The sequence below is a fragment of the Trichoplax adhaerens genome, genomic scaffold, assembly GCF_000150275.1.
Source record: "Trichoplax adhaerens TRIADscaffold_19 genomic scaffold, whole genome shotgun sequence".
Lineage (NCBI taxonomy): Eukaryota > Metazoa > Placozoa > Uniplacotomia > Trichoplacea > Trichoplacidae > Trichoplax > Trichoplax adhaerens.
The window spans coordinates 372817-397667 of NW_002060961.1; the positions used below are offsets into that span (position 1 = coordinate 372817).

The window sequence follows — 24851 nt, forward strand, 5'->3', positions numbered from 1 at the left end:
TTTATCAGAAAGGGAACGATGTTGAATCACGATAGTTAACCTTAATAATTTTGCGGGAGTCGGAGGGGGTAGCGGTAATAGAATTATTTACGACCAATTTGACATTCTATTAACCGATTGAATAGCAGTTTCCCACCTAACAGAATGAAAAAAATTTCCACTCACTAGGTGATGCTTGAAAGAGGCTTTCATAATTGGATGTGGCACACAATGAAATGTTCGTCTTATTTATCAGAAAGAATATTGAATGCATATAATATTTGTGATCACTATGACTACCTTTGAATTTGCAAATTAAAATATCAATGGTAGGCCAGTCTCACGCTAACTACATAGAGCGTTAGCTTTCTACAAGGTTGCATGAAATGAAGTGTTTGCTACTATTGATGAACATTCCATCGTTAGATAGAAGGAAATACTCTTCATCTTCTTGGGAAGTGCAATGGCGTCTATTCCATGGAATAAACTTTGATTTTGCAAATTCAAATATCAATCGTAGGCCTATCCATAAAATCTGAATGGAGCGCTAGCTTGCTATAAGGCTGCATAACAACAACCTACTAGCACGGGTTGATCTATATTTTATCATTCTCTAGATTCAAATACTCTTCATATTCTTGCAAAAGTTAATCATATCTACTCGACAGAATAAGTTTTGATTTTGCAAAATAAAATATCAAGCATCAAAGTACTATCCAACTCCGCACTGGATCAAGAATAAATATCTTTAGGTGTGCTCTCTCGAAATACTCTTGAATCTACATAATATCTTGCTAAGCTACTTTGCTGTATCTTCCTAGGATAGTAGTATTGCACATTAACGATGTACTGCATAAATAGATGTACTGTATATCGATAGATATATGTCCAATTAGTTGTACCTTGACTACGCCTCTTCACATTAATTACATCATGCCGATTTTAATACCCTTGTATAGAGTGAAAGCGCTATGCAAACTTGGTAGCCATTCGAGAAAGTAGAGGGCAGCGCTTGATCACTTCTATTTTGCCGCTATTTGCACATGATTGAACTAATACAATAGTAAAAGATTAATTTACCACTCGTATATCACGAGTTGGCTTCCGTTATAAAAGCTTATTTAAACTTGAACCTTCCGATTTCTGCACCTTCTATTGATCTACACCAAGTATGGATCAATTTATTTCATATCCAGTGCTACCTATTATTCTAATCGAAAGTGGAAAACTTCCAGATTTGATAGCACTAAGCAAGGTTCAGATAGGAGATTTGAATATCTAAATTGCCGATACTGATCCATCGATTTCGCTCCAAAATACCAACGTAGCACAGAATTGTAAGCTACTATTTAAAATTTGAACCATTGGATGGTCGCACGTAAGGTTCAAACAGCGATTTCTCGATAAAATAAGAGAAAGGGATTAATTACTTCTTTTATTTTATTATCGAGAAGCCCCTAGTTCAAATAGGAAATTTGAACATTCAACTTACTGAAATTGATCCATCTTTCTCCTTCTACTGTACGCATATAATGCCATATTCGTAGACGATTATAATCTATTATTTGAAAATTTAAAGATTGGATAGTAGTAGGCAAGATTGAAATTGGAAATTTAAACATTCAAGTTGCCGAGATTGATCCATCTTTCTTGTTGTACAATACGCATATAATGCTATATTCGTAGACGATCATAACCTACTGTAGTACTTGAAAATTTTAATGATTAAATGGTAGTAAATAAGATCCAAATGGGAAATTTGAACGTCAAAGTTGTGGAGATTAATCCATCTTTTTCGTTCTACAGTACGCATACAATGCTATATTCGTAGACGATCATAATCTAGTATTTAAAAATCTGATAGATTAGATGGCAAATGGTTAAGATTCAAATAGGGGATTTTAATTTCTAACTTGCCGATATGGATCAATCCTTCCGTGATATAGGAGTGTATATTGTTAGAATCTAATAATATATTATTTAAAAAGTTATAGACTAGACCTCATTGTACCAGATTTTTGTATCGTTTTAAACTATTTTAAGTGACTTATATGATTGATATTATAGAAGAGGTAAATTGAGCTCATTTATCATCTGATTTTTTATCATTTTTCTCTATTTCTTGGTAGACTCTTAACGACAATGTCGTATGAAAGAAGTAAAGTCTATTTGCAGCATTGATAGGCATCAAACAATGATTTGAAAGATAGTTCATCATTAGATACAGTCTATCTAAAGACTATCAATAACGCACTTTGAATGCTTATATGCAATGAAATGAAATACGTAGGAATCAAACTACAAAACTTCTAACAAACTTTGATTCCACTTTCTTTGCGCTCTGGTCGACTTAACGTAACTTTGACACCAAATAAAAAAAATCGGGGAAACAACCAATCAACAATTTATTAAGAAAGCGTGAGAGAGACAGATCAAACAACCTTCCAAATACTTAATGCTACGTATTATAATCGCTTATAAGTGAAGGAAAAAAACAACTACTGAACTGAAACTGTCAACAACCTATCAACCTAACAAAAAGAAGAACGTTTTAACTTACAATAGTTCAACTCCGAAGGCCTTTCAAATTCAACAAGATATTCAAAAGAATCTTTCACTCTCTACTTTCAATTTTCTGATTGGAATCTCAATCCAAGAAATCCGAATTTTATAAAGATTATATAATCGCCTGATTGCATTATCATTTATAGGCTTCGCAGAGCCCTCAATAATCATAGTATTTAAAACTAAACATTTATTAACCAATCACTCTTACGATCCATTTTAGAGAGCTACTTTGCGTCACTTAAGAAAACAAAAACTATCCAAAGTTCAGATATAATTTACCTTATGATTCCCTTACAAAACACTATAAAACCAACAAACTAACCATAAAATGCAGTACATCAAGCTCCACTTCTAACATAATTCTTAATCATTAATACATTATGAAAGTCTAATAAATTAATCTGTAGTCGTTTAAAGATCAAAATTTAGTCATAAAAATAACAAGTCTAACTAATTAACCATCTTAGTTTCTATTTCCTCAATTAAACTTTCCTAATGTAACTTTCATGTCAGTCATAAAATTCCCCATAAAATTCCTAAGTTTCAAATTCACAACAAAAAGTTCCAATTTCAAAAAATCAACTCTTACAACATTTTCCAAAAATTATATCGGATACAGATCCAACCAGTTCCAGAATCTAAATCCCAAAACCGAATTTTATAAAGATCACATAATCGTCAATCAAAAAATTTTATATGACAACTATGACTACTTTTCTGACATTAGTATTGAGGGTTAATGTTCTAGCATAAAGTTGTACGGTAACTGTACGATTATAACCTACATTGTAGTACTTGACTGTCCTGTTATAAATCCCTTTTCTCTATGGATAGGGCTTTGTTGCTAAGTCAAATTCATTTAAAATCCCAAAAGACTATCAAGCGCCCTTTCTTTAGATTAGGCGATTGCTCTTAGGTTGTTTGTATAGTAATCTATACAATACCTTGTAAAGTAGTCAAGAAGAAAAGATGGCAACATGATGATTTGGCAGGGTAAAACTTAAAGATACTATCACTTTCTAGTTATTTTCTATAGTAAAGAAATAATAGTTACATACTAAAAAGCTATAAAGGACTCTGCTTTTTGTCCTTTACCATATATATTCTCATTTATTCTTTAATATATCCAGATTGTCAAGCGAACTTTCAATGTTGCCCTTGAGATATTTCAATCTGCTTGGTATCATATTTAATTAATAGTATATCCATTCAATTTAAGAATGAATTAATAGATTAAATACAAACACTTTGCTATAGTTAGTTACTTCTCATTATGATGCAAGTTATGATAATTCAATTTGAGTACCAATTAATATTTTAATGTCCTATAATAGCTAATCAATTCAATATCATGATTGTCTTTCAAAATAGCTATGTTCTATTCATTAAAAGCTAGAAATTGGATCGTTTAACTACGGTTAATCTATTTAGGTCATATTATTGATTGAATGCCCTATACTTGTTAAACAGTATATAATATCAATTCGATTTGAGTACCAATTAGCATTTTAGTATCCTATAATAGCTAATCAATTCAATATCATGTTTCTCTTTCAGAATAGCCCTATTTTATTCAATAAAAGCTAGAAATTTTATCGTTTTAGATATAGAAATTGAATCTTTTAACTACGATTAATCTATTGGATCATATTATTGATTAGATTGCCCTATACTTGATGAACTCATATTTAAAAAATAATGGCTACTATGGTCGATGCTCTAAAATCATGATCAGTTTCATCGATAAAATCACATAGAAATTTATTTTTTCAATAAACTGATATAAAAATATACCATCTCTTTCCAGTACAATTTTTTATAGGCTATTATTATAGCTTTCACTGATGAATGACTCCACAATACTGCTAGCGGTCGCTAAAGATGATTCTAGTAGAACTGTTCCAATAGTCTTTTACCTTGCTTTAGGTACTGCAGCAATCTTTTATAATGTAATGTAGAGTACACATATCTAAACTTGGCTACGAGATTAGTAAGGGGGTAGCAACCAATTACTGGATTGATTATCAATACGTTGGACGGAAAACTACCCTACTGCAATCGAGTAGAATAAGGGAGTATAGGTACTCTAATATGGCATCGTTAAGCATAGATTCTATACTAATTTCCAAATTGTCTCTAAATCGATATTTATGGGTGAAAATGAAACGAATATCTGGTCTAGATTGTGCCGCCTTTAATCGCCAAGTAAGAAACAACACTAACCTGTTTTAAAGTACTTAGCAGGTTTATACAAGATAGTAGGCAAGAACTTGCTTGAGTGTTAGTATCACATAAATTGCCAATTTGAAGGACATTCTATAATTGCCTATATAATGAAATGCTCATCATAATCATTAGAAAAGAAAATATGTCGAATTACTATGGCTAATGTTCATTTTTTGAAATGAAAGGAATCACTGGCCCAATTTACTGTATGTATATCAGATTAACCGAATTGAATAGTAGATTCCTGTATGGGAGTAAGCAAAAACTTGCTTAGAGCGTTGGTATAACACCAAGTGCCAGTTTGAAGGACGCTTTATAATTGCATATGCAATAAGATGCTTATCATATTCATTGGTCTAATTACTATGGCTAACGTTCATTTTTTGTAGCTAAAGGATTATCATGGGCCCAGCTTACAGTATATCATGTTAACCGAATTGAATGGCATATTCCTATTCGTCAGCATAAAAGAATCTTATCAAATGGTTGATACAGTGGAAATTGAGTGTACTTGATAGATATTTCATAATTAGATACCCTGATATCCATTCCGAAGTGATATTCTTCAGAAAGGGAATAACGCCTGCTAAATATAATTAACTTTGATTTGAAATAGCGTTAGTGGTCCAGCCTATATCCTATTACTCGAATTTTTCGGATAAATTCTTATGGCGTAGTGTGATAGAACCGTAAATATTGATTTGAAAAATATTTCGTAATTAGTTGCAATGAGATATTACATATACGCTTACAACACAGCACGCCATTATCATTTTCGAAGGAATGATGGTATTCATTTCTAGATACATTATGGGCAAATTACAGTCCTAGTCACTTTAAGTAATGCCTTTTCTAAATGATTATACCTTTTATCTTTTAATTATGCTCCAATATATCAGAATGATAAACAGAAGTTGTGACATACCATAGAATTTAATTTAAGGTATACCATCTGTTTCATGTAATATTAAATGGTATTATTAATCGATAAGAATTGAAAATGAAATAAGTTATTGTACATGCCCAACGATAACTGCTTCTTGCAACAATCAATCAATTCTATGAAATTTAAATTGAATTATAGGTTAGTATTTTAACAATACACGATATACAATCAATATCATGTTTATAAATATCATTTACAATATTCGTTTATACTCCTTACAGATCAGAAATAAAGTGATCGGTATATACCAATTCAGTTATTTAACCATTAATTCATTAGAGGTAGCTATCAGATAATAATTTACACATTTCCGAACTACTATTGAATAAATGATTATTACGATGGTGGAAAGTTATCAAACTAATGCGGATTACAGAATGCGAAAACGTTTTTACTTTAAAGGGATTATTTTATCAATCTACAGAATAGATGATTATTGCTATAATACAAGAGAGTTTGATGATATTACAACGGTACAACAAATTATATTGTGGATAAAATTATGTAAGAAATTAATACTTTCAATTTAGGCAGAAATATAAATCCAGGTAAAACTTTCTATAGCTGTAGTATCTGCAACTAAATAGTAATAACGATAAGTATGGAAAGGTTCTTTTCAGATACTATTGCAATACTGATGGAGAATAACTGTACTGTATATAATAGTTGATCTATTTTTTATCCTTATGGGGTGCTTGAAGTTATAATGGAAACTCTCTCCTCGTGGATAGACGATAAAGAGTAGCCAAAGGGCCATAAAGCAACTTTTCCTAATTTAAAATGTTGAAATGACAATGGTATGCATAGAATAGTTGCAAAAAATATTACACCTAGGAGGAAATGCTCGACAGCGAATAAAATCCCAAAGGGTAGCCAAATTAAGTTGCCGCAAAATAATAGACAATTCTAGGAGGACAATCAATGCAAGGGAGATATTTTTAAAATCAAGAATGGTATATTAAATCTTCTGGCGTGCATCTTAGCATTAAAAATACAGAAGAGATAAACTTTAAGCCGCTTACTACTAATATCAGTCAATCCATTTTTATAGCTACGTTATTGAGTTTGAAATGCTATCGTTACGATATGGTGCATCTATTTTAGCGTAGCATCCAACGATAGGGTTGACTATTTTCGATGAGTGCTGCAACTAATTTATCCTATAGGTGTAATATATATATATATATATATATATATCGCAGCTATAATCCAAGATTTTTTAGCAAGGATTATTATACAAATGCAGTAGCAGTAACATCATAAAGACTAACCCCGTCATCTTCCATGGTAAATGGATTTCTGTGAACGATATCCTTGCCAAATGGTAATAGCGTCAACATAGACATCTACATATGAAAGAATTGAATGCTATCAATTATTCTCGTTGAAAACGGCTACTAAAGTACTTGTATTGTACTAGCGATTCTACCTTATATTGGAATGCGCGTACAAGTGCTTACGAAAAGTAAATCTCCTTTTATTAATCTGAATGATATAAAGTAGTAGGGAGCGAAATATTCTAATGGAACTATACCTTTATATCGATTAAATACCACTAACTGGTTAATCTAGTATGATAACTTTATGAACCTTGAAAATATGTAGAGAATTTTACCTTATGTATAAAACTGTAGGCAAACATACCTTAAAACAAACAAGTCCACATGGAATACCGATAATTGTAATGGAGAATAAAAGGCCAAAAAGCAACCATTGAAAAGAGATGAGAAAGCCACCAAAAATTAGCCAAAGAATATTACCACACCACTTATTAATAATAGAAAATTGTTCAATGCTCATTAGTACTCGTAATAGAATCTGCCAAGTCTATTAACGTATACTGTAATCTATCGACTAATTAACAAATCATTGGAAGTCAATTAAACATTTCGCTTGTTCTGAGTAATTTTACTTCTTCGATCTTGTTGCGCGTTAATTAATAAGGGTCAATTAACGTAACCAATCTAAAGTGCAGTATACTGCTGTATTAGAGAAATTGAGGAACTCCCATCTTTCATCTACTACTGATAATAACGTTAATTAATCGCTAATATAAACTAAGATGAAAGAAAATAAAATGCTCATGGACGTGATTTGCAATAGCCAGTTTAGTAGTGTGATATTAAGTGGCAATAGCATTTAGAATGAATTATCATCCAATTTCAATTCTCTATCCATCTCTTTGAAAGTTAGTAAAGTGCTGCGTGCGAATGAGAGTTTGAATGATACTACAGTATTAATTGATGTTCTACTCAGTCCACAGTCCTATCTTACCAACTGACAAATAAAGATTATTCATCCATTAATTATATAAATATTGAAGGATGAAAAATCGATCAATAACTGTTGTAAAGCTAAGGTGATGCATTTTTCTCCAGTTTATTAACGTGGTGCTTATCGATTCATTAACAAATCAGTAGAAGTCAATTAAATATCCTATTTTTCTTGAGTGATTTCACTTCTTGTAATTTATAGTATCTCTTATAAAAGTACAGCATAGGGATTGATCTCTTTCACTTAGTATTGATTCCATGGTTGATAGCACTGTCGTTAATCAATGCCCTATTTAAGCGACTAGTTTTATATAACGAAAAAGAAGATATGCGATTTACGCGTGCAATAGCTACTTTAGCAGAGTAATATGAAGTAGTGTTAGTATGGACGATGTTATCTAATGTAAATCGTCTAACAAGCAGAGATCGTAGTATTATTATTTTACAGTGACTATAGGCTATGGATTCAGTTCAAGATGATTAAGTTAGTAACGATGACAGATTAAGAATCATTTCTAGCTTACATCGACGGCATCGCGAGAATCGTAATCGTAGGTAATATCAGTTCGAGTAACATAAGCGCCATTTTCTTGCCTCTGATACATGATGGAAGAGAAAATAGATTGCTGGATACAGTCTATCTAGGTTACGCAGCTAAGATTATGCCTGGCTAGGCCTAGATCGGGAAAAATTGTCAATTTGAATGTTAGCGATGAAATGGTCACCAGACGTAAATAATAATACTAATAAATTACGTCTCATTGTAATTAGGTGAAATATAACTAATCCAGTTGTACGGACTTGGATGCAATCACTCATTGCAACCTAATCCTCACCGAAGTATCAATTTTCTAAATAACCAAACTATGCAATGCAATTCTACTCTTCTTCTTCCTTATTAATGTACACATTATTATCGAGTAGAATGGATAGAATCGTATAAAATTGTACTTTTTTCACCACGTCGTCATGGCGATCGGTTGTATGCAATCAACCACTACAGTAGAGTATTTGTTGGCCATGTAGGCCACATTTCCCTCATCGGGTTGAAATAAAGCAATTCTACTCTTCTTCTTCCTTATTAAAGTACACATTATTATCCAGTAGAATGGATAGAATCGTATAAAATTGTACTGTACTTTTTTCACCATGTCGTCATGGCGATCGGTTGTATGGCATCAACCACTACAGTAGAGTATTTGTTGGCCATGTAGGCCACATTTCCCTCATCGGGTTGAAATATAGCAATTCTACTCTTCTTCTTCCTTATTAAAGTACACATTATTATCCAGTAGAATGGATAGAATCGTATAAAATTGTGCTTTTTCACCATGTCGTCATGGCGATCGGTTGTATGGCATCAACCACTACAGTAGAGTATTTGGCGGCCATGTAGGCCACATTTCCCTCATCGGGTTGAAATAAAGCATTGACTAGGTTACCGACATTGCATTCCATATCTCTAAGATGGCTATGACAAGATATTGCTGAAATTTTACCTGTTTACTGCCTCCAAACAACATTGTGCAAGTCTCTCCAGATCCTTTTAGGCGGGTAATGATGATTTTAGATGTCCTGTCAAGATGACATTGGTGATGATTTTTACCCCTAGTCACTATCATGGCGTTGCAGTGTTTACCTTAATATTGTAGCTCATGTTTGGGTATCTTCCCTATCGGGGTGGAGAGGACTTTGAAGAGGTTCTTCTAGGTTTTAAAAATACAAACGTAGTGTATACCCAAGTATTTTAGCTCATGTTTGGGTAGCTATACTATTAGAGTACGGATGATGTCATCGCTTTAACCATCCAAATAGAATTGCAGTGTTTCCCTTAGTCTTTAAGCTCATGTTTGGGTAGTTGCATACTCTGAGTATGGATTTTCTTTATTTTTGCATAGTGTTGAAAGTATTACTACCGAAACATGACTTCAGATAGTAGTATAATCACTATATGGCTGGAAAGTAAATTGAAACGTCCATCCGCATGCAAGTATGTTCCACATAAATAATGGCGTTGAAAATGTCTGTGGGCCTTGGCGTTATGGTACATCAACAGAAGAATTCTTCTTGTACATCAATGGAAGAGTTCTTGTATAGCAGTTTATAGCAGTAGATTGGTATTTTAGATATCTAATAGACAATATTATTTTTTGCACAGCACTATACATATAATATGGGGAATCGTATATTGATGTTAAAATTTGTATAGTAGTTTATGGCAGTAGATTGGTATTTTATGCATATAACATACAATATTATTTTTGCACAGCACTGTGCTGTACATAGAATAGCAGGGGAATCGAATATTAATGTTAAAGTTTGTATAGTAGTTTATGGTAGTAGATTGATATTTTATAGGTGTAATGTACAATATTAATTTGCGCAATACTGATCTAGGGGAGTCGTATATTGATGTTAAAATTTATATAGCAGTTTATGGCGCTAGATTGATATTTTATATATCTAATATACTGTACGATATTATTTTTGCACAGTACTATACACATAATATAGGGGAATCGTATATTGACGTAAAAACTGGTATAGCAGTTTATGGCAGTAGATTGGTATTATATACATATAATATACAATTTTATTTTTACACAGCACTATGTACATATAATATAGGGGAATCTTATATTGATATTAAAATTTGTATAGTAGTTTATTGTAGTAGATTGATATTTTATACGTGTAATATACAATATTAATTTGCACAATACTGATCGAGGGGAGTCGTATCTTGATGTTAAAATTTGTACAGCAGTTTATGGCAGTAGATCGATATTTTAGACATGTAGTATGCAATTTTATTTTTGCACAGCACTATACATACAATATAGGGGAATCGTCTATTGATGTTAAAATTTGTATAGCAGTTTATGGCAGTAGATTGGTATTTTATATATGTAATATACAATTTTATTTTTGCACAGCACTATACCGTACATATAATATAGGGGAATCGTCTATTGATGTTAAAATTTGTATAGCAGTTTATGGTAGTAGATTGGTATATTATATATGTAACATACAATATACACTGATCTAGAGGAATCGTATATTGATGCTGATCCCGTATTTCATACGTATGATACGTACATGGGAATCGTCTATTGATGTTAAAATTTGTATAGCAGTTCATGGCAGTAGATCGATATTTTAGACATGTAGTATGCAATTTTATTTTTGCACAGCACTATACATACAATATAGGGGAATCGTCTATTGATGTTAAAATTTTTATAGCAGTGTATGGTAGTAGATTGGTATTTTATATATGTAGCATACAATATACACTGATCTAGAGGAATCGTATATTGATGCTGATCCCGTATTTCACACGTATGATACGTCTATGAGAATCGTCTATTGATGTTAAAATTTATATAGCAGTTTATGGCAGTAGATCGATATTTTGTACATGTAATATACAACTTTATTTTTACACAGCACTATACTGTACATATAATATAGGGGAATCGTCTATTGATGTTAAAATTTGTAGGGGAGTCGTCTACATTAAAATTGGTATAGCAGTTTATGGCAGTAGATCGATATTTTGTACATGTAATATACAACTTTATTTTTACACAGCACTATACTGTACATATAATATAGGGGAATCGTCTATTGATGTTAAAATTTGTAGGGGAGTCGTCTACATTAAAATTGGTATAGCAGTTTATGGCAGTAGATCGATATTTTGTACATGTAATATACAACTTTATTTTTACACAGCACTATACTGTACATATAATATAGGGGAATCGTCTATTGATGTTAAAATTTGTAGGGGAGTCGTCTACATTAAAATTGGTATAGCAGTTTATGGCAGTAGATCGATATTTTGTACATGTAATATACAACTTTATTTTTACACAGCACTATACTGTACATATAATATAGGGGAATCGTCTATTGATGCTAAAATTTGTAGGGGAGTCGTCTACATTAAAATTGGTATAGCAGTTTATGCCAGTCGATGCGTGGGTATGTAATCGATATTATTAATTGGGACAGCACTGATCTAGGGGAGTCGTCTATTGATCTCGTATTTCATCTATAGAATATAGGGAAGTCGTCTATTAATATTAAAATTTGTATAGCAGTTGATGGTACAAGCAGGGACTACTAGAAGAGAGAAAAATGGAGTCCTTGTCCCTCTAGTCGTTAGCACTTTCATGATGACTGTCGGAAGCCATGATGAAAGTCATGTCTAGATGGGTTGGTGTTGATACAGTAGGTTGACAGTCTAGAATCTGACTAGGTTCTGGTAAGTCATCGTTGTTGTCTAATGGTCATAATAGGTTGGTGTCCATACAGTAGTCTAAATACATAGTACCTGACTAGACTACTCAAAAGTGATCGTCCAGTATAGAAAATTGCGTCAGAATACAACACTCCTCATCCATGACTGACTAGGTTGGTGTTCATACACTAGTCTTATGGCATAGAATCTGACTGGACTACTTGCAAATGCTGGTATGGTCTTGATAGGAAAAGGCACTTTTCCCCCCCCTTTCCTATAGTGTTGGATTGGATGACGCCCAATAACAATGATTTACTATCATCAAGTCTGACCTGATTGCGTAGTAGGATAGCTAGTATCGCCCATTCCTCTATAGCTATAGCCACGGTAGGACGGCCTACGTTGCCAACAAATGTTGGATGACCAGGCGATTCTACCAGGAGGAAGAAGAAATAGGAGAAAATTTCAATCATGTTCGTCTATCTTTTAATAATCGTAGAGGATGATTACAGTATCGATTGACTAGTTTATGTATTGAGAGATTTTGTAGATGTTGTATTATATCGATTTGATCGTTGGATTAGGAGTAGAAAAAAAAAAAGAAGCAATTGTTTGAGTATCATGTAGGATGCGATTGAATTCAAAATCATCATGTCTTGTAATCTTTACAGGTCTAAAGTATCCTTCAAGATTACGCTGACTTCTGATCCTAAACTACCCTTTAAAGTGTAAGTATAGTATCCACTTGATACTAGGATAGCTAATGGAACTGTTAAAAAGTATGTTTGAGTCATCAACGTACTTTTAGCAGCAATCAATAAAGTAATTCAGAAAGTTATTCTCCCCATTACTGCTCTGTTAATCGACGCGTATTGTGTCCTTGCCATTATGTCATGGATTAATATAAATGTCGCCAATAAATCAACGTACTTTAGCACAGAAAGCAACCTAGTTCCCTTCATCGCCTATTCTCTTCATATCGTGTTGTTATGATAACGTTGTAGATTAGTAAATAGGGCTAAAATGAATCAACGCACTTGAGCAGAGAAAATGACCTTATTCTCTCCCATTTCGTTATTGATCGGTAAATACTGTATGCCCATGGATCATCGCAGATCAATTGAGCAGGATTAGTAACCTAATTCTCTTCATCGCTTTTGACCTTGATACATATACAATTATACATGTACTATATTGACCATTTCTCGTTACATGTCTATGAGATGTTACTTTTATTCTAATACCATTTTTCAAACCCCTACTATTAAATCATGCCACTATATCGAAGGATAAAAGTGATTAACCTAATATACGATAGTGAATTAAACATGCTTCAACAGAACTGCACTATAATTTATTGAATGAACACGATACAGTATATGTACTGTACTGTATTCCACTACACGTTCTTAAGCATCTTCATTTTCTGATTCTATTTCCATTGCAATACTGTATAATATCCTTAGCATTACATGCTATATAGTGATATATTCTTACGTACAAGTAAGTAGTTGCTGTAACGTTTCAGGATATCATGGCTAAGCGCTAGAGACTCTCTTTGATAAACAGTGCCATACTTTATTTGATGGATGCGATGCGATCCGATCCCACGTGTTGGTTCTCCCTCATATTTACAATGAAAGGATAATTTAAAGTTATCGAAATGTCCTAAAAATATCCTGAAAAATTTTGACTAAGAAATTCAATTATACTTATAGTTGATAGATAACGATAAAATAGTAAATATACATAGCTTGATCAATAATGCTGCTTACGATACTGCAGTGGAATACTTGCTCGATATAGCGTATATTTATTCGATATTGTGTTGAAGTATACATCTCTACAATAGAACTAGAGTTATTCTTAAATAATTATAATCTGAAAGATAAAAATTGACAAATTGGCGACTTACAATTGGATATTTGAGAAATTTTATACAGTAGTTATTTGACGCACGTACCAAGTATATGTTATCAAGATATCATAAGACAAAATCAAAAATTTTAAAATATCATTCTTATACAGTGATCGAATAAAACGCTATCATCAGTAGGGTTCCTATTGGTGATAGGATTCGATAAAGAATGTATCGAAATTTTCAACATATCCAAACATAATAGACTACTCACTTGATGAAAGCCCAATAGCATGATAGCCATCTGAGTTTGGTATGAATAATAACGACTTGCATTTCAGTCTTTCATGTGTGCCTATTATTCTTATCACATAAGACATTTTAAATTTTTTTACGCTATATACCTAGAATAAAACGCGTTACGGCACTGTAATAGACTGTGCTGGATAGTGATAAGTGTTGTCAAGCTCAAATTGATCATGCTAGTGTCTACTCTCAAGTTTGCTACTGTATTTTGGCAATGACACTATTCCTTGAAGCTAAAAGTCATGGATTGTGCCCAAGCACCTTCATTTTCCTACTCTACTCGTAGTTATATGATCTCGCTAAGTTACAAACTGTATATTCTACGTGGAACTAAATTGTCAGCATAGCCAACATAATTATAAATTCGTAATTAATACGATGTAGTCATAGCGAAATAATAGGGGACCATCACCGGGTAGATACTGTATAAAATAATACTTAATTGACTAATTATAATATAATCACTTAGAGATGGTATTTTAATACTGTGTGCCAAACTTACTAAAGTATAATCGTACTATGCAATTTCTACTGTTACAGTCTCAGTGTACCAGAATCGACTCCTTTTACAGCTGTTTTGAAATTTGCGGCCGAAGAGGTATGTTAAATTTATAACATTATTACAGAAGAGGCATTCCTTTTATTTTAAGATATTGATATAATTTCGGTTAAGAATTTAAATTGGTTACAGCTGGTCTACTTTAAATTAGAATTAGTATAGTACTATACAATTTCAGAATCAGCTTTTGATTCAGTACATTACTTATGATTGTCACATTATCCATTTAACATATACAGGAACAGCGTAGTTGAAATTTATAGAATTGAAAATTACAATTTAATCATCTAGTATTTCTTAATATTTCTTCTATGCTTCGGACTGTTCCAGTCGGTGGTGTATTCAATCGCTATTCAAAATTCTGCAATAGTTATACTAATTTACCATAAATAAATAACGATGACTTATACGAATTAGCTATCAGCAATTGCAGTTGCGATATATTGCTAAATGATTAAGAATAACAAAGAATATGAAACTATTAAATTTTTCTCTTGTAGTTCAAGGTCCCGCCTGCAACGAGTGCCATCATAACTAATGGTTAGGAATGTGTAGTATTAAGATCTGATATGGTGACCGATTTTAAAATTCGTTTACGTTGCTGTAATTTCTTCATTTAGTGAAATGTAGTAATTACTTGATCACGGTTGTCTTTTCCCAAATACATGTCATTAGAACGGTAGATTATGCTCTATACGAGTATTACTAAAGTAAACATTTTTAACATCTTTCAGATGGTATTGGTATCAATCCCTCACAAAGCGCAGGTATAGTATCGTTGACCTTATCCTACTTTTTATGTCCGTTTAGAATATTTAAAAAGTAATATTGATTACATGCCAATACTGTCGTAATAACCATAAAAGTTTTGAAATTTTGAATTTTGAGTAGTGTTCAGCAGTAGCTACTAATTTACTATCTTTTCATACGTAAAAAAGAAAGCATAGTAATGCTACAAGTTAAAATCTAACCAGCTGTCCCTGTATGTGGTATACGTACATATGTACATTATAGGCAATGTCTTCCTAAAACATGGATCAGAACTTCGACTAATTCCACGAGATCGTGTTGGTCTAAACTTGATGTACTCCGCATAGACTCAATAATAAAGTGATTATAAAATTAAGTATTCGACTGATGGATCGCACGATTATCTTATTTAAATGATTTAAAAGTCGCCTAATAGGCCATTACTATTAACAACTGATAACTTAAAAGAACAAGGTATTAAACGTCAAGCTACACTTTACTATTACAATACAGTACGTCGTCTAAATTGAAAAGAAAGAACATTCATTCTACCGTACGTTTGTGATATTATAGCATGCAAATAGGATGCCATGAGTGACAACTTACTGCTACCATAATATTCTAATATTTAGTGCAAACCAAATATTGAAATATTAGTTAATTATATTACTGGAATGAATTTGTAGATGTTTCGGCTGTGTCGTAGGCATAAATAGCATATTAATGCGCCAACAACTACTTTCATGCCGTAGACTGCAATTATACAAGAATTAAGGCAAAATTCTTCGGTAGAAGATTAAAAATGACTCTATTAGAAAAGTTGGGCAGAAAATGAATACGCGTGTATCGGACTAAGTTTAATGATATACATGCAAAGAAGTACTTAACTAATACAGTAGGATCATTACTTGATACGATCACCACGAAGATCTATTGATGTATTATGTATAATTTATCATCAAAGATCTAATAATAAAATTACCAACACTCGGACGTTATAGCTCGATCAATGACATACTTAATGACTGAAACAGTTAAATTAGAACGCTAAACTAAACATCACGAATGCAGCACTAAAGAGTTGACTAACTTAATGAATAACATTAATAAGATGTACATATGATTACAAGACTATTCCATGCATATCAAAAATGATCAGAACACAATAGATTAATAATGTTCCACTTTACATTTGCCAATTACGTGCCATCTACAAATCGCATATCTACATTTATTATACCAACATGCATAATAGATATTATCTGTTTTCGCATTACTTTTTCTTCTTTCGTTTTCGTGATTCAGCATTACTATCGGCCTTGCGTTTGGATTGAGCAGCCTAAAGAATTATACGGCATATGAATTTTTTTCATTACACATACATAGCTACAATCACTTTTCAAATTATAATTAACTACATGTATGGTATTATATGATGGTACTAATTACCTTCGTAGTTGAACTGGCTCTGCCACGCTTTTTACGCTTCTCTTGTTGTTCTTTTTCCTCCAATTCTGAATTTTCCCTTTCAATTAAAGTTATAAGGGTATTGCAACGTCGTTGAAGTTCCTGCAGTAAGATTTACAAATCGTCAAATCAGATCACCAATATAGCAAAAATTATGTAAAGAATATTACAATATTGCTGCCTCAGATGATGACTGCTACACACTATCGAAATTTCGATTAAAATAATCTGCGAGTATATACGCGTAAGCAATTTTTTATTTCAAGGTTTAAAAACAATGTTGATTGTACCGTTGCAGTTCTCGATTTTAAAAACCAATCAAATCGGAACTGTGGAGCACTCCTTGCAGCTGATCTTAATTCCTCATAAACGTTTTCTTTGTCAATTCCGAGACGATGCAGCATGCAAACCTAATATAATAATCATAAAATTAGTTTATATCATCCAAATACTAGTTAGTTTACATCAGTAAACTATTTTACATATTCAACAAAATTGTATACAATACGAACCAAATATCTATCTTCCTCTTCAGTATAATTTTTTCCTTTGTTGGTTCCATACGCAATTCTCAACTGATGAAATGGTGTTCGATATCTTGTAATCTTAGAATACACGGAATATCAATTTTTAGAGCAGATAAATTATTTATTATGCAAAATAATTTACCATTGACTTACTTTCCAATCTAATGCCTTCCTGATACTAATTCGTCGTTGTATTTTACCCTCACCACGTTCAATTTGAGCCAAAATCTTATCAATATCTTGTAGCTCATTACATCTTTCCCAAAATATCTTTGCATATTCTACTACCTGCGGTTATTAAAATATCTCGGTATTACGCCAATATCACCCGCATTGAAATGTATATGACTAATAGTAATTCATAAATCATAAAGAGACCACCAGTAAATTAGAAAAGTTGATCCAAGAAAAATTACCTCATCCGGTGTTTTTCCCTCAATATCAAGCCTAATATTGTCGATATCATTTCTGCCATACTTTTCACATGCTTTCACAAATTGGTTAAAATCTCTTTTCGACCAGTTAGTAAAGCCCTATAAAAGTAATAATGGGAAAATGGTTTTATGATTAAATTTTAATATGTACAGTATTAAAGTAAGAGTCGTTATTATATTACCTTTTCAAGAAGACCTTCTTTCTCTTCGAGTTCTTCTGCTGTCAATGGCTCTGAGGCATCTACTCTTGCTTGCTCTTCACGCTGTTGGCGGACACCATCTGCGTGGGGTAAATCTGGGTTTGCGGGTACCTACATACAATAGGCAATTAATACGGTAATATTAAACAGTAAGTTAATACTTTACCGTATAAATAGTGTAGTTGTATGGATAATATTTACCTTATAGTTGATACTTTTTCGGAAAGCGTAAATCTCCTTATCTAACAATTCGAATAAACGAGGCGGAAAGAACTGAAAGTCCTGTACGTTAGGTTGCTTAGGAGGACGAGGAGCCTAAATATTGCATATTTATAAAATACCGACATATGTTATGACTAATAAGACAAAAAAATATTACATTTGTACTGTATCATTTTAACATTAACTAATATACTGTCAGATAGCTGATTATGTACAACCTTGGGAGTTTTAGGCTCCGAAACACGCAAAGCTTCTCTAAAGTAAGCATCGACGGCATAATTAGCTTTACGTTCACGCTTTGGCGGCTCTATCCAATAGCTTCGAAGGTTGGACTAAGGATTTGAAAAATTCTCAATTTAATCTTCACGGCATAGATACAACTACAGTCACAGACTTTGTATAATCAGAATCTCACTTAAAACTATCTTCGATAGTATGCTTTATTAGACAAATGAAACACACGTTATAGAATCAATTTATTCCAATTACAATTTTATCAATAATATATAGTTAACCCATTAACCTTTTGCTTTTCTCTGTAATCTTGACCTTCGAAATCAAAAATACTTCCTGGGGTATCCAGAGAAAAATCTCGGAGTGCAGATTCACCAAGATTTTCTAACTTTTGATTAATCGCTGCGGTCTAATAACATCGGAACGATAGTAACACTTTTAGCTAAACTAGTTTCCTAGATAATAACAAGTAAGTTTATTTTGAATATAAGATTTGTATTTAGTACCTTTCTTTCAGCTTTATCTAGAATTTCATCAATGCTATCGTCAGTTATCTCAGAATCTTTGGAAGCGAATACGTGACCAGCACCATGACGAATCATATTCAACATTTCATCTTTACTAACTGTACGGCTTTGATCTACAAGTCGACCTTGCTGGATGACAATTCTATCCAATCTTAATTTTGTTTCAGCTCTTTCGACTATTCTCTCTTCAATAGTATTATCAGTAATGAAACGAAAAACTTTAACCTCTTTGGTTTGCCCAATACGATGTGCTCGATCCTGTCAATAAAAATGGCTGATTAGGAAACTTGATTATTTTAAGTAGTCAAAGTAAAATTGAAAAAAATCGAAGAATTATTATACTTGGGCCTGCAAGTCAACTTGAGGATTCCAATCGCTATCGTATAATATGACGACATCTGCGGTTGCTAAATTGATGCCCAATCCACCAGCTCGAGTACTGAGCATAAAGAGAAACTTATCACTATCAGGCATATTGAAAGCTTGTATAGAAGCCTAAAAAAAAGTTGACCGATGGTTATGAATAGTAGTAATCTATTATATATTTATTATCATATAGGTTTCAATATACACATACTTGACGGTCTTCATGTGGTGTTGAACCATCTAAACGGCAATATTTATAACCTTTCCACATGCAATAGTCCTCCAAAATATCCAGCATACGAGTCATTTGGCTAAATACTAACACCCTAGATCCTGTTGAAAGAAAATAATGGTTACATAACTATTTGTAGCTAATTACTATACAGCCAAACATAAAAATTGCCAACTAGCTGATACGGCGCATATGCGTATCACGTATCCAACCTTGTGCTTGCAATCGTGGTAAAAGCTTTTCTAATACAACCATTTTGCCACAATTGGTAGCAAGATGGGTATCAGTTGTGTAGGGTGGACCTAAAATTTATAAGATTAATTAAGAGTGTGAAATTTTTGCTATTGAAACTACTGTAAGTTAGGCATTTCTAATGTTGGATTAAAATACTATTCATTGAGAAGTACATTAAAATTCTTACCAGGTTCAGCACCATCAAAAAGATATGGATGATTGCAGCATTTACGAAGTTGCATAAGAATATTTAATAGTCTCATCTTATCCGTTTTACCAGCACCGTTAACGATATCAATATCTTTCATCAAAATTTTTGTATACCTATAAAACGGAAAGGGTCATCAAATTAGTATTTCGACACCGAATGTTGAACATAAAATATTTATCACGAACCATTCGCGCTGCATACGACTGAGTCCGACATAAACTTTGACTTCCTTTTTTGGTTTTAATCCTTTCTCTACTTCTGATTTCAACCTTCTTAAGAGAAAAGGTCTTAAAACCTAAGAATACAGACAGAGTAATTTTATATGTTAAAATTCGTCCTCCCATGAGAAATAAGTTCAGCATTATCAAGCTCAATACCGCATGCAATCTTTCAACTAAACTGTTGTCTCCAAGGCAACTATTCGTATCGAACCATGCATCGAAATCCTAGTCAAAGTTCAATTAATTATAAGCACGTTAGAGTTACTTGCAATCGTCAATTGCAAAGAACAACAACTACTTAGGCAATATTAACACATTTTATTAACTGTGAAGAGTTACAACCTCAGAACAATTGAAAACATCCGGTAAAAGAAAATTAAGCAATGCCCATAATTCATGCAAGTTATTTTGCAGCGGAGTACCAGTCAGTAAGAGCCTATTTACGGACTTTAACTCCCTTACAATTTCCGACAACTACCAATAACATAGAATTAAAATATTTTGTTATAATTTGTTCATTTCCAAGCCAGAACAATTTAATTATTTAATTCATTGAAAAGTAGGGAAATTTTCACTAGAGTACCACGTACCTTCGACTTTTCATTCTTTATTCTGTGCGCCTCATCAATGATCAAATAGCGCCATATAAACTTTTTAAAGACAGCTTTTTCTCGTAACATCATTTCGTAAGTTGTGACACAAACACTCCATTTGCCAGGCAACATTGTTTCCCTAATAAATGTAGCCTGAAAAAGGATTATAATTATCCGATGATGAACTACTTCTATTTCGACGTAATTGAAAAGGTAATTACTTACTCTTTCTTCCTGATTGCCAATCAAGCAGACTACTTCCAGAGACGGACACCATCTCCGAAATTCAGATGACCAATTATGAAGGGTTGATTTAGGCACTATGACCAAGTGAGGGCCGTCTACATTTCGAAAGTGCTTCATGTAGCCTAATAGAGATATAGTTTGCAAAGTCTTACCGAGACCCATTTCATCGGCTAATATTCCATTGATGCTATTCTCGTGTAGTGAAATTAGCCAATTCAAACCACGGATTTGGTAATCTCTCATTGCACCATTTTTGATATCTATTCAAAGGTAGTTATTGTCATAAGAATAGTAAACACTGTACATTCTCCTTGTTTATCATGTAATGTAAAGCACTTCAGGTAACTTTCATTATTTTTTTTCTTACAGAGACTGCATCATTTTGCGCATGTTATTGGTATTTTATAACAATACTTACATGGAGGTGAACTCTCAAATCTATGAAAGATGTCCTTATCTATTTGACTTTCTTCTATAAGTTCTTCATCTTCTTCTTTTTCAGTCCTTCGATGACGGTGACTACATGATAAATTGGATAAAAAGAGATGATAAGAATGAAATGGTTGAGTCGTACTCGTATCTCCATGTCTACAATTTCAATATAGTAATTTTAAGGTAGGTGGCGGGTACCATACTGGTATGGGGCATGGATTATTATTTTAGAATAGAAGTTCCTGTACTAGTCCATATTTAACTAACTTATTTATCTACAACTGTACAGAAGACACTTGGAATTGGTCTATCTACCAGTCCTTCTCTCAGTTGTCCCTGACTGTTAGTACAGTACATTGTACAGTAGCAATGCTACAGTACCTTCAGTCTACTGTACTGTACAGTACAGTACTGTTTGACTGAGCTCTTCACTACTACAGTACAGTACAATGTAAGTTTGTACCATTGTACTGTACCGCCACAGCACAGTCCATACTGCCACTAGCGTGATTTTCAATCCTTTCAGTTTCGGAAGCCCGTAATACAGTAATAAAGGTTAACACACTTACTGCTTCTCGTCCTTGGTACTAGTACCAATGATCAGTTTAGCTTCTAGCAAAAATGGCACATTGTGGAAAATTGAACTTTCACAGACTAAATCTGCTGTTTTTTTTGAAGTCGTTTTGATAAGTACTATCAGCAGCCAATGCATAGGAATAAACAGATCTATTGTTGGTATTACTATAGCGTAAACTAAGTGTTGCTGATAGTTTGATTAGACTGAATTCAATGTATACAGTCGATATTAACATGGACATTGTACACTACGGCGAGACGATGAATGAATTAACATGTCAAAAAGAAGTAAATCGAGTTAAGATTATCCCTTGCGCTCGTTTTATGATCTCAAAGAATTGTGCAGTCCCAATTACTTTTAATAAACTATGACAATACAATGTTACGCACTTGAAAGAAATGAGATTCCAAATTTTGCTACCATCGAACAAAAATACTAGGATGAATGAAGATACGTCATGTCAGGATATCGCTATTCCCACTGTACTCGTGGTACTGTACAGTACGTACAAGGTATCATACAAGTATATGGTTCAAATCAGGCGCTCCATCTCAAATTTATTATATGAAGATTGGATAGACTAAGCGAATTGCTACTCAGAGACCGGAAAATGATGATCATTCTTTCTCTTAAATCACTCCAGTAAGCAAGCAAACTGCTTTCATTGAACAGTAAATTAACGTACCACAAGTGGTGTTAATGTATTAAAAGTGAAGTGTACAGTTGACAGCGAGGAATACTTATTACGCTCTTTTTATTCATTCACTTGATACTGTCGGTCTACGCGTATGGTGCTATCACTACTAGATAGAGTTTGATGTCCAACATTTCGTACTGTATTGCCAAAGACGCAAATTGAATGTATCGATCGGACTTCAAGTAGCAATATGAGCTACAATCCAAAACTCGGATGGCTATTTTTAGTATAAACAAATGTTAGCGGGTGATATTCTCTACTCAACTCCATCTGTCATTGATACAGAAAGCTGGTGGCCAGATCATACTACTCACTACAGCATACAATGATTACCAAATTGAATGAAAACGGCTGCAAAGTGACGATACGTCATGAAGTGAAGAATGAAGCAAATCAAGGTAGTCAAAAAAAGGATTCAGTATTTAATCCTTTAACCTTAGCATGAGCTGATGATATCAAGTACAACTTCAATATTGTTCTACTGTACTTACTCTCCTGATTCTTCGCCAGATTCATTGTCTATAGCTTTTTTAAAGATTACAGGCTTGACCTTTAAAGGACTCGAAGGTGCTTTTTTTACGCCGCCGTCGATGAAGTGAGAAAAAATTTCAGTCTGATCTAACAAGTAGCCAAATCGTTTGGACCGATCGTTAGCCTAGAGTTGAAAATCACAATCACAATAGGTTAATCGATGCTGTAGTTATGCATGTTCTTAGTACGTAGTTTTTACTTTTGTGATACGGGATATTTTTAGTCAAGTTATGCATTGCGATGATCACAGCCACTGTTGCTGTAAAATCATCCTTTAAAATCTTAGCCAATACTGTAGGCAAAAACTTACCAACTTTTGGTCCAGTTCTTTGAGTGCTGTCGGCGTAGAACGTTCCTTTATTTTAATATCGTGCACCATTTTCTATTGTTTGAATTAATTAAAATCAAGAGCTACATGAGATGTTGATCAAATTGCAATCTCTACCAGCGAAAGGCTGAAGCGTCACAACATCCACTCATTCTCCCAGCATTATAATATTGACTATCATACAGAATGGACAGTAATATTTTAACGACTTATCGTAGCGCTAGTAAAATTGTAGAACCTCCATCTACTTGAATACATACATTTTCAATCGATGATTGATTGCCAGGTGGCGGATTTCGCGGCATCAATACAATACGACTGCACTGACGAACGGTGAACTGGCGGCTAAAATAGTGAAAATAATGCTTACTAATAATACAGTACGGTAATATACTGTATTGCAATGATTGGGAGCGAACTGTGTACAGTACTATAGGCAAATTTACTTTTGGGACTGTATAGTACAGTACAATGTACAGTACAGTAGTTCAGTGCTGTACTGTACACTGTACACTGTCTACACGTGACTGGACTTTTTATTGTGTCTCGCCGAAAACAACTTAGGTACAGTGTACAGTGCATTGTACTGAGCTAAACTCAGTGAATAGTACTGTGATGGCTTCATGAAAATTTTGGGATTGATTTTACCTACAGTACTGAACTATACATGTGTACACTGTACAGTACATTATACTGAGCCATACTCAGTGAATAGTACTGTGATGGCTTCATGAAAATTTTGGGATTGATTTTACCTGTACAGTACTGTACTCTACCGTGTACAGTACATTATACTGAACCATACTGTACTGTACTGTACTGTGATGGCTTAATGAAAATCCTTTCGATTGATTT

General features: G+C 33.2%; 3 protein-coding genes across 3 annotated transcripts; 1 reads left to right on the forward strand and 2 right to left on the reverse strand.

Moving 5' to 3' along the window:
• Positions 1–6819: 6819 nt before the first annotated feature.
• On the reverse strand, positions 6820–9840 carry TRIADDRAFT_60971 (uncharacterized protein; the record flags this gene model as incomplete). Its single annotated transcript, XM_002116957.1, has 6 exons — positions 6820–6879; positions 6991–7065; positions 7364–7486; positions 8517–8588; positions 9492–9567; positions 9797–9840. The coding sequence occupies 6 exons, from the start codon at positions 9838–9840 to the stop codon at positions 6820–6822; spliced, it is 450 nt and encodes a 149-aa protein (XP_002116993.1).
• Positions 9841–11977: 2137 nt separating this feature from the next.
• Positions 11978–16064, forward strand: TRIADDRAFT_63410 (uncharacterized protein; the record flags this gene model as incomplete). Its single annotated transcript, XM_002116896.1, has 6 exons — positions 11978–11985; positions 12916–12972; positions 14949–15006; positions 15468–15507; positions 15702–15734; positions 15982–16064. 6 exons carry the CDS (start codon positions 11978–11980, stop codon positions 16062–16064), a joined length of 279 nt encoding a protein of 92 aa, XP_002116932.1.
• Positions 16065–16990: 926 nt separating this feature from the next.
• On the reverse strand, positions 16991–24301 carry TRIADDRAFT_60972 (uncharacterized protein; the record flags this gene model as incomplete). Its single annotated transcript, XM_002116958.1, has 25 exons — positions 16991–17056; positions 17167–17286; positions 17475–17594; positions 17697–17789; positions 17865–17999; positions 18128–18244; positions 18328–18456; positions 18547–18660; positions 18786–18899; positions 19091–19210; positions 19308–19586; positions 19671–19823; positions 19906–20027; positions 20139–20228; positions 20348–20484; positions 20557–20666; positions 20749–20817; positions 20935–21066; positions 21183–21338; positions 21411–21553; positions 21584–21691; positions 21850–21950; positions 23629–23792; positions 23979–24050; positions 24257–24301. 25 exons carry the CDS (start codon positions 24299–24301, stop codon positions 16991–16993), a joined length of 3009 nt encoding a protein of 1002 aa, XP_002116994.1.
• Between the last annotated feature and the right edge of the window lie 550 nt (positions 24302–24851).